The sequence below is a fragment of the Sphaerodactylus townsendi genome, linkage group LG07 (genome assembly GCF_021028975.2).
Source record: "Sphaerodactylus townsendi isolate TG3544 linkage group LG07, MPM_Stown_v2.3, whole genome shotgun sequence".
NCBI lineage: Eukaryota > Metazoa > Chordata > Lepidosauria > Squamata > Sphaerodactylidae > Sphaerodactylus > Sphaerodactylus townsendi.
The window spans coordinates 40,662,147-40,680,291 of record NC_059431.1 but is presented as its reverse complement, the minus strand read 5'-3'; the positions used below and the strand labels follow the sequence as shown (position 1 = coordinate 40,680,291).

The 18,145-nt window shown below is 38.3% G+C and overlaps 1 protein-coding gene across 1 annotated transcript in view; it reads left to right on the top strand.

The window, feature by feature from the left end:
- Positions 1–14,472, top strand: part of EDIL3 (EGF like repeats and discoidin domains 3) — a 323,251-nt gene extending 308,779 nt beyond the window's left edge. The window contains exon 11 of the mRNA XM_048502911.1: positions 7,690–14,472. Within this exon, the coding sequence (XP_048358868.1) occupies positions 7,690–7,839 (150 nt within the window). The 3' untranslated portion in view covers positions 7,840–14,472. The remainder of the gene's footprint in view (positions 1–7,689) is intronic.
- The last annotated feature ends 3,673 nt before the right edge of the window (positions 14,473–18,145 follow it).

Here is an 18,145-nt window from a genome sequence, read left to right as displayed (position 1 = left end):
CATAGATCTTAAAACCTTAGCTAAGTGAACTTGGCATCTCACACTTTGATCAAAGGGGTGGTAATTTTATCTCTCCTTTTTTTCTTCAGGCATGCAGCCTGCCATCTCATCTTACGTAATTCAATACAGCTTTTTTTCTCCCTGAACAATTTACAGACAGCCTGTCAGGAATACTCATGCTTGTTCTGAGGCTCTACTCTTCACTTCAATCTGTAATTTTAAATTTTAAAAGTAAAACATGTGCCCCAGCCTCATTCTGCAGCTGTTAAAAACTGATTCTTGGCCAATCCAATTTCAGCCTGGAATTTTTCGGTCATTGGAACTGGGTACAAGGCTACACTATCTTTAAAAAAACACTAGGTTCAAGTTATTCTGAATTTAGTTATAAAGAGTACTATGCCATTCATATTTTGTTGCATTATCAAAACATGTCATTTCATTAAGGAAACTGACTAACTCAGCCCCTTTTCTATCTTGTTACTTTTAACTTACTCAAAACATACTTTGATTACTTTAAAACGATCTGCCTTCTCTCCTAAGTCTTGTAGCAAGATACTAGGTCCTCTCCCATTTTCCCTGTAATGAAGAACTGAGGACTAGCCTATTTTATCCTTTTTACAATTTATGTTTTATAAATGTCCTATTTTCAATTTGCTTTCTTATTTAACTGCCATCATAGATTCATCTTAAACATCATTCTGCTTCCCTTTCTGCATTTTATACTTGATTTCTTGAGGCAGAGGGTTGTTTCCAAGGGTGGCAACCCCTTCTCCTCTCATTTTCACATTCCTTAACTTAAAACTTTTTGTTTCTCCATGCCTCTAGTCTCCTGTAACTAAACAGAAACTTCTTTTAATGTGTACCTTAAGTAGGAGGATCAGCTGTAGTCCCCCCTTCTAAAATGGTCAAGCTGAATCACTAAAAAAAGCCTCTCTCTCTCACACACACACAAACATGATCAACCACTGAGCAGGATTTTCCTCCTCTCCTGTTATAAAATACTGCTCTAAAAGCATTTTTTTCTTTTTACTCTTTAAACAGCCTGTTTTAATTTTTTTTTTGGATCAATATATGATACTTCAGACAGAATAAGAAGAGCTCTCAAAATTAGCTAAACTCACACAAAAAAAAACTTTAAATACGAGTAATCTTTTATACTCTTGGCTAGCCATACCTTTTAAACAATAGGTCATCTTGTCCCACTGACCTCAACCTTATTACACAGGGGGTCTCCGGGGTATCTCTACCACTATACCTCCCATCTAAAACTCTGGAAAGAGCTGCACTTTCTCCCCCCCCCTTTTATCTCTAACATATTGCACTTGTGCCTATAGTCTGAGGCCGTGTCCCCCACCCTTTGGACTCCTCTGAGAAAACGCTCTTCCTCCTCCCTTTCTTTCTCCTGTGTAGTGTATTTCAATAACCACTACTCACCTTGTCACCAACTTGTCCCTGTTTTCAGGACCTACTCCAGGATATCCTGTTTCTAGGAATCCTTGCTCTAACTGTTACCTTTAAGATACAATTGCACCCCTATTTCAGGAATCCTCTGCTAAAAGTCTGAGCACTGAAGAATTGGCACTTAAAAGTATTTATAAGACTTTAATGACAAAACTCAGGATGCAAAATGAACAGTGCCCCCTGACCACCTAAAGGGAGGCGGGGGCTCTACAGAGAGACTGTCCAAACCAGAGCTAGATCAAGATTAATTCCCTGCATCGGCCACCACTACAGACACAGGCAGAGCCCTGTGTTCAGAGCTAAAACTCTGTCCGTTACTTCACAAATAACCATCCATAAGCTTCTTCAGTGTTCAGAGTTTTATTGTTTCAATTTCATGAGAAGAGGGAACCTCCTCTGTTAGCAACAGGAGGAGGTTCAAAGGGGCTGTTGCTTGTGTGTAACATAATTTATACCTTCTTACAAACATCCCTCCTGTCTTCTGACTATTGGTTTGAGTCAAGAAGACGCAGACAGACCCTGGCTTGCCTCATCCCACCTTTCACCACACCTTTTTTTCATCCCATATTTGGTGCAACTTAAGTTAAAAAACATCTTACTTGAAAGGTTTTATAACAACTAAGTTTCTATTTTACTGTTATCTGTATTTGTAAGCTTCTGCTAATTCCTTATCTCCTTGGTGGGGCCCTGTTCTCTTTCAACTCAAGGCCAGTGTCAGGCTGCTCTGAGTTTTGTTTTTCTTAACAAAAATAAGTTTCTGAAGTGCTCAGTGCCCAGTGAATTACACTCATATAACTTATATGATTAAATACAATGGCTTAAAACATTACAAACTATTTGTTCATATCAACTTGATACAAAAAGCTATCATTTATTCAGTTTTATTACATGCAGGACACTTTGAACTCCATGTACTCAAGTATGAGCACACAAACAAATGCTGAACACAGCTGTTTGTAATTTACGTTTTATAACTTGGTGCAAACCCAATTTGCATTAAACATTGGATGAACAAACAGTGCCATATTGATGCTCAAAGAGGCTGGGGGCTGTTGCAGCAGATCTTAAAATAGCTGAACTTACATGATCCAAGGGTGGTAAGAGTATCCATAGTGGCGGTCTGGTATGTTCAAGTTATTCTGTTTAATTATAAAGAGTACTGATGACCTTCTTTGTCTTGTAGAATACTAGATGCACTGATGAAAGCTATTGCAACAGGATAGAAACAGCAGTCTGTGAATTGCTTTGAATCACTTTGGATAATACTCCTGAATGCCTTGAACAGAATAAAGAATTATAACTGCACTAAAAGTATTTTTAAGACTTTAATGACAAAAACTCAGCAAAGAAACCTCTACAAAGAAATTTCTACAGTGTTTTCACAAGTCAGCTATCATTTGTGTTTATTACATGGGACACTTTGTTTTGCCAGAATAACAAACACACACAAAAATGACATTATAAAAGTTTCCCTCCACATGTAAGCACTCATTGGTTGATTACGCAAAAAAAAAAATACTAGCCTCAGGACTCTTCTCTCCCAGTGGGCTTGCAGAAGGCTCTCCTTGTGTTTCTGTTTACTCACAAGGAGGCAACCCAGTTACTGCCCTGCAACTGCTTGCTGAAATCTCAACCAGTTTCTCCTTTTTATGTATTGTCACACGGCCGGAATATTTCAGGCTAGAGCTCGTTGTATGGGCTGCAGGTTCTTCATTCCAGCTTAAATACTCCTCCTAGAACACGGCCATACAGCCCGGAAACCACACAGCACCCAAGTTTCTCCTTTTACTGTTTCTCTTAACTCCACCCATCAATACCCATAAAGGCACAGATCTTGCTGATATTCTTCCCCTCCCTTCCCCTCCCTTCCCCTATTCTCTCTCTCTCTCTCTCTCTCTCTCTCTCTCTCTCTCTCGTTTTTAAAATAGAAGCTTGTCTGAAAAAAAGTTTTAAAAATGTCTCAATCATCAGGGAGGGCAGAAGCAGAGCAAGGGAGATGGGGTGGAGCCAGAAACTGACCCTCCTTGTGCTGTTCCCTTGCAAAAGCCAACTCTCTATTATTACTATATTGATGTATTGATACAAGCATTTAGAGCAGTGGAAAGGAGTCGGGAGCAGGATCAAGGGGAAACATGCAATGCAGAATGAGGGAGTGGGGGTGAAACTAGGTGGGCTGGCTGTGGGCAGAGGGAAGAAGTCTGTGACAAAGTTGTGTCCACAGATAAATCTGCCCACTCTGGTTGCGAAGCAAAATTAAATTTGTGCTATAAGTGGTCTCTTTTGCCACGGGGAGAATAAAAAGTGAAAGTGGAGCTTAAGGAAATATACCTGTATGAGAAATCTTGTGGTGATGCAATTTTGCCCCCATCAAACAGCAGATGCCTTGAGGGTAATCAGCCATGGAGTCAGTGGGTTTGCATCTGTCAGCGCATACGTTGTAGTTTTTTGTCCTACAGCTTTTTTGTTCATTTAATTCTTCTAAACCCAAGGCACAACCTTTGATTTGCACTTCATGATTCAATATGCTTAATGTTTGTTGTACGCCAATATCTATGTAATAGCATAGAAACACCTATGGTTCCAACGAATGCAAAATCTCCTCCAGTATTGCCATTCACACACACCCCACTTCAAGTTTCTCCCTCAGTGGCACTCACAAGGGCACATGCACCAAAATAAACAAAAGTGGGGGCTGGGTTAGCTGGCAGTGGGATGATGACATTACTGATGTATTCCACCCTCAGAAAATAATGCTCACTTTTAACACATATGCCAACACCAACAATATGAATGAGGTTCTTAGACAGACTGATGAAAAACATGGTGGGGGGAGGTGCAAAATATTCAATGCAAAGCCGATCTCAAGTCTTGCAGATCAACCACACAAAGAACAGGGAGTTGGGGCATTACGAGGAACAGACTGAACAGTCAAGGACTTCTCAGTTTAGAAAAGAGACAACTAAGGGGGTAGATGATATACATTTATAAAACTATACACAGAGTAGGGAGAGTTGACAATGAGATCTTTTTCTCCCTCTGTTAAAATAACAGGACTTGAAGGCATCCAATGAAACTGATGGACAGTGGATTCAGGCCTGTCAAAATGAAGTACATTGTTACAGAGGAAGTCATTAAAATGTAGAAATAAATATCCCTATGCATGTTTACATTTCTGCATAGGGATGTAGTTTTGAAATAAAATAGTGTAGGAAAGGGTCCTTTTTCCTACCCTTGGAAAGGGAAGTGAGTTCTCATGAGCTCAGAGAATAGTCTCCTGATTAGTGGAGGGTGTGCCACAAGATGTTCCGGAGCTGGGAACTTCTCCAGATAAGGAAATGAAGGGAAGTCTTGGACAGGGAGGAGGAACGCTATAAGCAGTCTTGGTTCTTCCACCAAAAAGAAGAGCTCAGGAAGTAGCTTCCAATATTGAGTCAGGTTAGGGATAAAAAACTTTGGTAACTAAAAGTTTTGATGTAACCAGTATGTGTGTGTTTGGTTGTTTGTTTTGCTGGAGAGAAATGTTAATATAGTAATTATGGTGTGAACTTGTACCTTGGTTAAATAGCAAGTCCTCATTAGTAATATTATCAGTGTCGATAGTATCAGTGTCGATATTTTACAGATTTTTATATCTGAAACCCTGCCTAGCCATATAGTCAGAATAAACAATATTGACTTAGCTTAGATGGACCAAGACTCTGACAGCTATGTGTACCACATAGGCTTGACTTTGATAGAAAAGGTCTATACTTAAGGTTATGGATGCATACGATTGGAAGAGAGCTTATTTTGTCAGCAGAAGTAATATTTTCTGAACTTGCATTCACTAAGCATTTGGAAGTCATTTAGACCCTTGAGTCACTGGACACTTCACCTCTCATTCCTATTTATCTGATTTCTAGCCAATATGTTGAGAAAAGAGCATCTAGTAGGCTTTCCAGTATCTTCAATAAAGTATCTTCAATAAAGTTAACTGTTTATACTTGTCCAGCCTCTTTTTGGCAAGATGCTAATATGATAAACTGATGAGTAATACCATTGGTATCAATCTTAACAAAAACTGCTTAAGTTAGAATTAATGGAGATTCAGGGTTATGAGCATTTTAAAATTCAATATTTTGAAAAGGGTAGATGTGTACTCCAGAATTAGAGAAGCAAAGCAGCTCTAAAAAATTAAAAATAATTCAGAGGGTTTAAGATCTTTTTAAAAAGCCTTAAGAAATGTCAAAAGAATGCTATGAGGAAGAAGATAGCTCGGCTCACATTTTCCAGGACTGTATTGTTTCACTCATTTATCTATTTTTGTTCTGCTACATTTAAAAGGCTATAAATGTGTTCTTCTGTTGTGGTATGGGCAGGAATACGCAATACTCTTAAAAGTTGGATAAATGAAAACTAATTTAAACACATATTTAACAATAGTACAAAAACGATGTGTGGTGTTCCGGTTACCAGTGATACAACAGTCAAAACAGAAAGGTATCTGTGACATTCGTGTCAAGTCATTCCATTCTGAATTCCATGGTACAGTAGAAGAGCCAGCAGGGTAAAGGGGTGTCTCTGTGTTGTGTTTAGTGCCATCAAGTCCCTTCCAACTCACATTTTCCTGGTGACAAAATTCTGAAGGCTGGTAGGAAAATATATTTTGCCAGCACTGAATATAGTGATTGGGGAAAAGATTTTAAATCCTCTCTCTCCTTCCTGCTGTAAAAACTGTGCAATGGTTTATGCTAAACTCTTGCACAATAAAACAAGGATAAAAAAGAATATATATCTGCACATAAGCTTATCCTACCTGAACAAATGTGTGCTGTAATGTGTCATGCATGTCCTTGGGACTGTTAAATTTAGTCTGGCTTATGCACTGCTCATTATGATTGCCCTACTAGCTAACATTTGTTTGAAACAGGTGACATTTCATTCATTAGCTAATTTTTAGAAAAACGATCTATCGCCAAGCTGCATACCAGTGATAAAAATAATCCCAGAGTTCTAAAAGTGCATGAAACAAAATTTCTCTCTTATTGTCTGGACTACCAAACTTTGCCCAAAAGTGTAATTAAAAGACATTCATTTCATACGTAAGCAAAACATTCTATAGCAGAAATGTGCTAACTGGAAACAAGCATTCTCTGATTTTCTTTGACTGCCATGTGTTGTGATTATGAATAGGAGAGATGGTTTCTGAGCCTAATTAGAGGCTTTGTTTGCCTAAAGTATGAATACCTCACTCCTGTGACTTCTGCATCAACAAATGAGAGATTCAAGGGTCAGAATCTCACCAGAAAACCTAATAACTTGTGGGCATTGTAGTAACAACAGAAGTGGTCTGTGGAAATTACTTGCACAATGTTGTCAGTGGACCTCAGGATTTTAGCCATTTGCGATTCACCACACATGGGTATTAATACATCTCCCTGTCCCTGATAGTTGAGAATCTGAGCCAAGTACGTTAGCATTTCATTCTGATTTTGCTGCTACCCCAATGGATTTAGAAAGGTACTTCTGTGCTTAGAATAACACTATATAGATAAGACCATAGCTAGTCTTCCTAATACCACAGATTTTCTAGGGTATTGCACTGATGTCATGTCTGGATATGATGTCAACATGTAGTCTGATGTCATTTCTTCCCCAGCCCTTGAATCTTCCGGTTGTCAGGCCAGCGCCTGGCATTCCTAAAGTATTGTCATTTGTCTATATGCCATTTCTCTTGTCTTGACTCACTTTACCCCCTTTTAAAATATTTATTTACTTTTTTGTTTATGTGGATCTTTTTTTATAAGTGGATCTTAATTTTATATGTGGATCTTCCCTTTTTGGGCTCAAGGCAGCTATCAACATTTTATAAAACATTAAAATCAACATATAAATAGCATTTAAATAACAGTTCTACCCATTTAAAATGTACTCATACTTGATGGCGAGAGTTCATTAAAAGTGCTACTAAACCCACTGAAGGGAAAGATGGTGGCAGAAATGGAACAGGAAGCTGAGATGAATAGGAGAGAGGGTTCGTGTAGCTGTTTCAACCATATGCCCAGTGGAACAACTTTGTCCCACAGCCACTGCGGAATTGCAATGGGTTCCACAGAGCCTGGGTCACATCGTCAGAATGCTCCACCAGGTTGAGCCAAGGCTGAAAATGCTCTGGCTCTGGTCAAGGTAAGCCAGAAATCTTTGGGGCAGATTTTCACTCTCTTTTGTTTCTCCTTGATTATTTTTCAGGTTTTCCAAGGAAATTTTGACAACGACACCCACAGAAAGAATGTCATTGACCCTCCAATCTTTGCGCGGCACATAAGGATCCTCCCTTGGTCATGGTATGGCAGGATCACTTTACGGTCAGAGCTCTTGGGCTGTACAGAGGAGGACTGATGAGGGATCTTCACTTAACAGCACAACTCTTGATATTCCTAAAAATATCTCCATAGAAGAAACTGTGCAAAACCTGTAGGAAGTTGGATGGGTTTTTCATGAATAAGTGCTCACTTTCTGGTAGGCTGCTAACTGTCTTTTGTAAGGAGGTCTAAGCCTGCCCTTAAAATGGTCCAATCTGATTTTGTCCTTTTAAATTGCTTCTAGTTATTACTCTGTTTCGCTGTGGAAATTACCTTTCAAGTTTTCTTCTGAGTTGTTCACACTGGATGAAATACAGTTAGGGATGAAAAGCAGCATCACTTTTGCAAGGAAGATGAAAATGGCATGACAGAGTTCTTTTCTGATTTCCAAAAGAGTGGGCTGATTCATTGTTTCCAAACCCAGACGGTCATCTTACTTGCAAAAAGTGATCCTGCAGCTTTAGCAATAAGTTTTCTCGGGGATGACTGCATCTGATTGTTTCCCTTGTGCCTATCAAGCATTGTCAAGATTAATGACACTTCTTGGGAGAATCTCTGTAGTCTGCAGTCCTCCTAATGTTACAAACTACCTTTCATCATTTTCTTTCCCAAATGTGGAGTCTGCATATCCCAGCTTATTTATATTCTTTGCTTTCCATTTAAGCATTCAGTGGGCATCCTCACTGTCTTTTCTGTTTAATCACATTAAATACTGTTTACTTTTAATGAGTTGACCTGGATTTTATGGCACAAAGTCTGCTATCAGTATGCTATGAAGTTAATGATTTTTGTTGGAGTGAAGTCAGTGAATTCAGCTTGTAGTTTTCTTCCTAAAGGATGCGAAGGTGGAATAACTATGGAACATATGCAAGATTTAAGCTACTGTGGGCACAGTAGAGGTGGGCACAGATAAATGTTGTAGAAATGATATTCGTGTGAGACTGTGCCATGTCTTGCTTGGAAATTGCCTTCTGGAGTTGTAAGGGAGAAGACTTATCTGTGAGATTCAGGCATACATGCCAAAACATGCAGGCCTTGTCCAATATGACCCCTACTACACTGACTGCCCCCAACTAATTCTTCAGAAATATGGTGAAAATTGAATGAAACAAGATCTTGGGGCTGGAGGATCACATGATACGATCACTAAAATGATTGTTTATCACTCAGTTCTGCAAAGGTTCTGCAAGCACTTATAAATAGTAAGTATGAGGACCGACCCATAGATGGAACAACATGAAAGCTGTAAGATCTTGTGTAGCCAGTCAGAGAAAATGGATTCAGATCTGAGACAAACATCCGCATTTGGAGATAATGAACAAGGGGATGTTTATGCCATGAGTATGTAGAAGAGAAAGCCAGAAAGAGTGTGACATTGTAAGTCAGGAGTCCAGCAGCACCTTAAAGATCAACAAAACAAATCCAAGCATAAATTGTCACGAGTCAGCAGTCACTTCATTAAATGCATGAAGTGTACATCCATTAGAAGTGTACATACATTCATATGAAAAGCTGCAAACAACAGAGAGGTGGACGTCGAGAGAAAAAGATCTGTTTAAAGCAAGATTCTAAGTAAAAGAGTAGCAAAGCCACTTAGAGAAGATGAGGACCACTCCCATAAAAAGAGCAAAATAGAAAAGAATGTAGGTATTCATGAACTAATTAAAGGGTGGGATATGTCAAGGTTCAGACAAGTCCATGTTTATGCAAGGAGGGATTGCATTTCTTTGATACACTGAAGAGAACACTGTTGGCAAAACATTGGCATTAGATGATGCATTCGGCTGTCTGAGAATCCCACCTTCCATATTAAAAAAAATAGGAAGAGAGATGCTCAAAAGTATGTGGTGATGTTTGTTAACACCTTCAGTGGTTGATAATAATTGTTTTTTGCTCAGTTTCTTACCCTCTCCTTAATTAGCAAAGGTAGAAGGGTCAACATTACAATCCTCACTGGAGGTACAAAATCCTAATCCCATTGACTTCCGCACAAGTAACATTGCTTAGGTTTATGATACTAATTGGCTGGGTGTGGAATTTTAGTCCCGAGTTTTACAGAGTAAATAAAACCTTGGTAACAGGGCACTTCCCAAGAGCATGCAAATGAAGAGAGGCCACATTCTTTGAGAGAGGGCTTCAGATATTTCTGGTTTGTATGCTGCACAACTCCAGTGCCAGATGCATTTCACTCTGGTGCAGCTCTATAACTACATGAAAAATATTAACTTCTTAGTGCTGATTTACATAACCCACTACAGTTGCAATAACATGGTCTAGTTGTATAGGGCGTTAATACACACTAATGGAGGGTGTGTGTGTCCCCCGCCATCCACAGTTTGAACAGAATTCTCAGTAAGCAGATATCTCAAATGGTGAGCCAGTTACCTGATAAGAGTTTCTGCCTGGTCATCTGACTTTGCCATAAATCCTGTTGTTTTACATATTCATCAGGCAAAACTGGCAAGTTGCACTGACTTCTGTGCATCAGACTCCCTGTGTGGAAAGACAAAGCTGGTTGACACTATTTATGCTGAATCAACCCAGTGTGCTTTCCAGGGGGCTAGCCAAATCCATTCTCAGTCAAAGGGGTTGTTTTGTCACTGAGGCTAGTGTGCAAATATGTTGGCAGCATTGTAAATATAGCGGCTAAGAACTGATGTGGTCCAACTCCAACACGTGAACTGACTGAAATGGGTATGAGAGCACTACTAGTACATAATCCAGATGGAATTCCTCCAGTGCAAAAACCTGCAGGTATAGGAGATGTTTTGGAGAGTTGTGGACTTAGCTAATATTGCAAGGAACCTTGATTTCTGACAAAAATGGGGTATTATGTTTCCTTGGCAATTTGGGGTACCATCTTATCACCTGAAACCTTCAATTTCTGTTTATTCTCAATTTCATAACATGCTATAGTAGATTTAGTTTTGCTTGTGCTTCATTAATGTATCAAGCTAATCATCTTTTTTAAAATTACCTTGCATTATCATTAAAAGAAAATCACAGAGAAAAGATCATTGGTTCTGTGACTGATATAAGACTTGCCATCCTGTATTTTTTTACAGAGAGAAACTCTTTGTAAGGACCCTTACAAAATCCCATGTAAACTCATTGTTTCTCCTTTCGGACATGACCTTTTAATGATCAATGGAGGCTCCTTCAACAACATTGCTTCAAAAAGGAACCAATAAAAATGTGCCCTGCATTAATTAAAAGCACCTAATTCTCGAGGTGCCTTTGTTCTTATGGGGGTTTTTTTGTAAGGCTTAGACATGGTTATTCAGAGTTTCTCAGTTTGATAACCTAATAAAAGAATAAGCAAGTATGTGTAAGAAATGTTAAGGTCCTGTGCAATTTCTCTTTTTTCCCCCTGTTTTTGAGTTGGATTTGTGCTGCATTACATAAAGCCACTAGACTGTTACTGTCTTGTCTGTAACTGTGTTAACATTTCTTAACAGTGTTATCTATGGAGTGGTCTTCAATTGTAGTGAATAATTGTAAAGAGAAAGTCAATCATAACTGAAATTTAAGGTGCAAAAAGACTGGCAAAATAAGGCTGGGGACTGATATTAAAACTACTGACAGCCCATTTTCTGCACTTTAGGCTTTTATGAAGATCTGCAGTTCACAGCTCATTTACTGCAGAGCAATTTTGTTTAAAGTTTATAGGCTTACTCTAGATTTAAAATTTGTGAACTCATGCTTGATTTTTCAGTGGGTCTAAGAATGGCATCATTCTTTTCTGCTGTTTCATGGGGCCATATTATGTTCTTGCAGTACAACAGGATGCAAGCAAAATCATTTGAGACTTGATCTCCATCCTGGGGGACACTGATGGCAACCACCAGTTGGGTGCTAAAAGTCCCTATTCAATGAAAATTGCATATGCATCTTTTTGAATATGCAGGTCTCAAGCCAAAAAGAGGTCTCAGCATGCTAACCACCTTGAGACAGAAATGAGTAATCTCTGATCCTTATGCTGCAGACTCTCATCAAGCAGAATTCTTAGCATGATTGTAGCCTCCCTCTAAGAGGAGATGATTTCTGCAAATAAGATACAGTATGTTTTCAGTATTTGGGTTCTGATCCTAAAAAGCTACTGCTAAGCCCTTTCCAGTGAATAAAGCTTGAAATGAGAGGACAATTTGAGCTGCTAGTCATATGTCTGTGTTATTATCACTTCTTCCCTTTATGAAAAAAAAAATTGCATTTAAATTGCTCTTATATGCAAATTAAATCAATCATAGTTCATAGTGCATAAAAATAACACTATGATGAAAAAATTTGTTCCAGTTCATTCTTTTCATATGAAATTGTTGCATTTTTGCCCTTTGTTCATTCCTACCACCTTTTTTTAAAGATATACCTTGGGATTTTTTTGCCATATTCTGCTTCAATGACATCATTATTCATTTAAAGAAAAGCTGTTGACATCTGCTTGATAACTATGCATGCAATTCACAAGGACATTTTTTCTGAGTGTCCCACTGAAATGAATGAGAACTGCAGAACGCTTCTACTCTGTATTCCATTTCAATAAGGCTTGTGCCGGAGAACTTCCCAATGAAGTATGCCCTTTATATTTTATATGACAGGATAGTTGAAAGGCAAATGTGCCCCATACACTATACTGACAGGGTCCTCAACTCTGTTAAGCCTGTGGTCACATGGAATTTTGAGACAGGTAGTGGGCACCACCACAACCCTGGGATGTGGGAATAGTCACAAAATGACAACCAAGCCATGTTCTCTGTATGGACACTCCCAGTGAATCCAAAAGAGATATATCCTGGGAGATGTATTCTGAAGCAATCACTGCTCAAATATAGTCAAGGAAAGCCAACACTGGCTTTTCGTTTTGAGGAACCAGTAAGTGGTCACAAGAAAACTCATTGGCATTTACCCCTGGGCACCACAATGGGGTTCAGTGTTCTACAGTTCTAGTTTTTTATTCCTTTTTAATTGAATTAAATTTGTTAGTGCTGCAGGATCCTACAGTAAGAACCCATGCATTCATTCATATTCATCACACAATGATTGGCATATGTGAACCAACCATCAAATCCCACAATCTACACTTTCAGATTACTATGAACATGGAGTACGTTCACCTATTTAACTGCAAGTCATCAAGTGTTAAATAATCAAAAAAATTGAGTGATTAGATGTTATGTAATTATGTACCTGTGGAAATCAGACCTAAATCTTCAGAAGACACATCACACAACTGTACTTGTCTTAGATGTGGGTTGTGATCTGCAAAGTCCTTAAGTGGGAGTATTTGCACCTCAGCAACATTAACTCAGAGCAAGTATTTCATTCTCCATGACTTGTCAATTATGATTGGGCATTGATCCTAAAATCAGGAAGCTCACAAATGTCTTAACGTGTCTGTTTCTCATGTAGGGGGCAAGTCATTGGGCTTTCATTCTTCCTCAAACTCATATAGAATGTTAATGGAACTGAAGCTTACATGGGCATATTTGAAGATCAGTTTACCCTGCTTATGTCTCCACCCTTTTTTTGTATGAATATTTTGTATGTGTATATTGCTAGTATGCCTGACTCAGAAGCCCATTTCAGACATTAAAAACTATGCATAATCAATGTACGGAAAGGAAATTAGGATCATGGTGACAAATTCTGACACCTTTATGCATTGATTATTCCTTGGTGTACAGAAGCTAAATGTGTACCACTTTCATGCATACATGCTCCTTGGGCACTTCAAAAAAGTGATCAGTACATAAGGTTGGGGGCAGGGTTGTTTTAACATGATCCTGATACACTTCCACTGTTGATACTACAGTTTTAGAACATCCAAAAAGATATGTTGGGGTATGTGTGTATACAGTCTTGAGTTTTATTCCTGTACCTACCGTATTTGTACAGTAAACATACCTGGATCATTTGTGAACATGTCCTTTAAAATTAAGGAGAAATGTTCATTGTACTTAGTCTGAAGTCATTGTGTCGAAGTCAATGGAACGTCTCCAGATGTAGGTGCTTTGAGGATTGTCATTGAATTGTCTTTAGGAGGTTGGTGTCTTTAAGGCTGGAATCCTCAAGCCGCTTACTCAAGAGTAATTTGTTGCAATAAAAGGAAGTGGACTTGAAGATTGCATCCTTTCACTTTTTGGGAAAATGTGTTGAAATTGTCTTTAACTTTTCTAGTAATTCTAACAGTGAAACTGAATTGGCATGGACGATATTCTCTTAAGTTTACCCCCAAAGTAGTTAGGTATTTCTAGGCACCTTTCTGTAGCCCCCTAATATGCTACTTATATAGCCTGGAAAGTAAATCAAAATGCACAAGGTTTAGGATTATCTATGTTCTATGAAGGGCTTCTCACACAAAAAAAAGAAGAAAGAAAATACCCGTGGTTTTGATTTTTTAGGTTGACTTTCTCTTTTGGAATGATTGCATACAAACTTATATGAGTTTTGAAGTCTAAGGATCCTAATGAGTGTATCTGTGCTATACAACAAAATATGAAACATACAATTATGGCTTCAGATGTGTCAGTAAGTACAGAAGTATCTCAACTTTGGCAACCTGTGTAAAGTTCTAATGGTTTTTGTATATATTTAAATAATGTAGAACAATGTTCAAACAGTATGACCTCGTCTAGTCTTCAAACTTAACAATAAAAGTTTTGGAAAATCAAAATGCCTTTGAAGTGCTTGGAATTTATACCTTAGTCATCTGAGCTAAAATACATATACTACTATGTATAAAAATGACCTATTTTTCTACAACTGGAAATCACATTTACAAATGCTTATAATCATGAAAAAAAGACATTCATATCGTTTTCATACCTGCAGCTTTTGCAAATATATACGCTCTGAATCTCTTTGAATGGCTTAACAAGTAATTAATGAATCAGATTCTTTGAACTCATTCTTTTGCTTTGGTTTTGGTACATGAACGAATTGAGAAAGCTTGCAGACTGCAATGTAGCCTGATATAAGAGAACACTTTGTAGGCACTTGCAGGTCTCATCAAGAAGAGTGCACACACCATACAGAAACCTTCCCTTTTGAGGATGTTTGTATTCCACCTCAAGGTCTCTGCTCATACTGATGCTGTCCTCCTTTCCGCTGTCCTCCTTTTTGCTGTATGTGTATCACTTAATGACCTTATGCTCCCTATCTTTCTTTCAGCTGAACCATGCAGGCGTCCTGAAGTTCAGAACTTTACCATTAGTAATGTTACATCCTCTCCCTTTTATGTTTGAGAAAGTTGTCATCTAATTCAGCTAACTTGAATTCTCTTCTTATTGAGGCAGAGAAAGGTATCCTGTCAGTGATCATCCCCTGCCCTGCATCAGATATTGCTTAGTTTCACATGTTTTCTTTAAAAAAACTTAATAGGGTTGAAAGTTACAATATTAAAAGTTTACAGTGTTTATCAGTGTTGCATTAATATGCTGTCATTGAATCTGTACCTCTGTTACTGGGTAACAGTAACAGAAACTTAAAAGGAAAAAAAACCAATACAAAGTTGTGTCTCCTAGTTTTTCCATGCAGTGTTTATTGAACATATCAGAATAAAATGTATTAATCAACACTGAAAGAAGCAAACAGCGTACACTTCCCAACAACAATATCAGAAAGTCATGTTTCTCCATTAGTGTTTATTTTGATATACCTTATCCATTAAATATATATACAAAGAGCATCCTTCCACAGTGAATCACAACAATGAGTTGAATGTGTGGATGAATTCTGTCTTTCCCTAGAGCCTAGTGGCATTTGAGATCAGTTTTTGGTGTCTTTGTTTCTTTATTATTCCAAATCCATCATTCTTATTTATTATCTGCTGAACTGAAATGGTAAGACTTTATCTCACAGACTTCTGGGTAGGTAAACAAATTCCATCAATCATTTTAATTTATTTTTACACCTTTTCAATTGAACACATTCATATTGTGTTTATTCTACAATTTTTGACAAACAAAACACAAGCTTGGTGAAGAAGCAACCTACATCACAGGCTATTACACATATATACTATATAATTCTATCTACATTATTCTATTATTGAGAAGTCCTACCTATTTCTGTGTAGTGTTTATGTCAAGTGTATTTCTTTAATCCAGGCTCTAATCCACTCCTGCACTTAGTGTGGGCAATAACAGAGAAAAAGGAAGTCATTGTTACTTCAGCTCCAGAGAGAAAGATCCTGATTTATTAAATTGTGCTCTTATTTAATACTATGCTGCCTCCTTATGTTTTATATCACTATGCCCCCATTATCTCTTTTGCCCGTTTCAAAAAGTTCTTAGATTGTTTGCTTTTATTCTATTGCACTTTCAAGTGTCTGTTGGAACAGATAAGGGGCACACTCACTTCAAACAGAAGTTTCTGCAGACTTGGGAGACCTCCTAGGTGCAGAGAACACACTTAGTTCAGGCTGTCAGCAGCAATAGTATAGCCCAGGAGCCATGATAAGCAAACTTGCCCAGAGCAATCTAGGCAAATTGCCAAGAGGAAGGGTATGGGGAAAAGGCTTCTGATTGCTCTTGGTGAGCTGTCGAGAGAGAGAGAGAGAGAGAGAGAGAGAGAGAGAGAGAGAGAGTAGGGTGGAGGGGAGAAGTCTTGGTGTGCCTATGCGAGAGGGGAGGAGGAGAAGTCTCAGTGTGATGTTGAGTGAGAAGGATGGGAAAGGCATTAGTGTGCCATTAAGAGGGAGGCAGGGAAGTCTTGGCACACAGCTTAGGGGGAGGGGAGAATCTCCCCACCATCTCCTCAATTTTCTTTCAGGTCCCCACTTGTACTAATTGAACACTGACTAGGAACCTCAACTGAAGATGGTTGGTAATGTTAGTAATCCTTGAGGGATCTTCTTTCTAGCATAGGGGTCTGCAACCTGTGGCTCTCCAGATGTTCATGGACTGCAATTCCCATCAGCACAACATAGAAATAGTTCCCTCTCATAAATTAACATTGTGAGGCCATTTTATCAATGAACTACTATATAACATACAAGTATGAAACCAATTTCCAGTGACATAGCAGAGCCAGAGATAGCCTTAAAAATAGCAAATGGTGTCTTCATGTTCTCACAAAAGGTTCTGGACTACAGTACCATTTTAAAAAGAAGCTGCTGTAGAAAATAATTGGCCAGTTCTCCTTTGTGGAATCCACATAGTCACAGTACATCACAGGAACCAATAAAAATAAGTTGTTTTTTAAAGTAAGCTTTCAGACTCATTGCTATTACTCTGAAAGAGTTGTAACATCAAGATTTGAGAGCACTGAAATGTGAGGGTTTAATTTAGATTGTATTTTATTTTTAATTAATTAATTATTTTTTCAATTTATAAACCCGTGGGGCTCTGGGTGGTGAACAACAATTTAAAAAACAGTACAGAACCCTACAATCTGGGTACTGAAAAAGCATAAACAGCATAAAACAGCATTAAAATATTAACAATAGATGGTGAAACATGAAAACAAGGAACAGGCAGTTTACCCCAATTGTGAATCAGGACTGTGAATATATTCTCTCCATTCCCCATCTTTCTTCCAATCGGACAATTAATTATTTAATGATATATATCTATAAATCTAATTATCTACATCACTTCCATTTTGTTATTTTTTAGAAGAAGAAAAGAAGTTTGGATTTATACCCCACCTTTCTGTCCTATAAGGAGTCTCAAAGCGGCTTACAAACTCCTCTTCCTTCCTCACCCCACAACAGACACCTTGTGCAGTAGGTGGGGCTGAGAGAGTTCTGAAGAACTGTGACTAGTCTAACACAGCAGACTTCATGTGGAGGAACAGGGAAACAAATCCAGTTCCCCAGATCAGAGTCTGCCGCTCATGTGGGGGAATAGGGAATCAAGCCCAGTTCTCCAGATCAGAATCCACTACTCTTAAGCACTATACCACAGAATCCACTACTCTTAAGCACTATACTAAGGAAATATATAACTGATTTCATTTTCTTTATTTCCATCACACTTTATCAAAGTTTCCAAAGAGCAGAACTGTACAGAATTCAGGGCTACCCCTCACGGAAAAGCAAAAGTAAAAAATAAATAATTAGAATAGAAATAGAATAACAAATGAACACTGCAGTCATAATTCACCAAATAGGTGGTTATCAAAATAATAAGAAAAGTAGAAACTGAAAGAAGTGTCATCATCCAAATGACAATCTAAAGATTGCTTGCTGTCATAAATATGGCTCTCTGGAGATGTCAGCCTCAGTGGGAGGTTTGGGAATCCCTTGGAATTAAAGCTAATTTCCAGCCTACAAAGATCGATTTCCCTAAAGAAAATGGATGCTTTGGGTGGACTGTATGTCATTGTACCCCACTTAGGTCCCT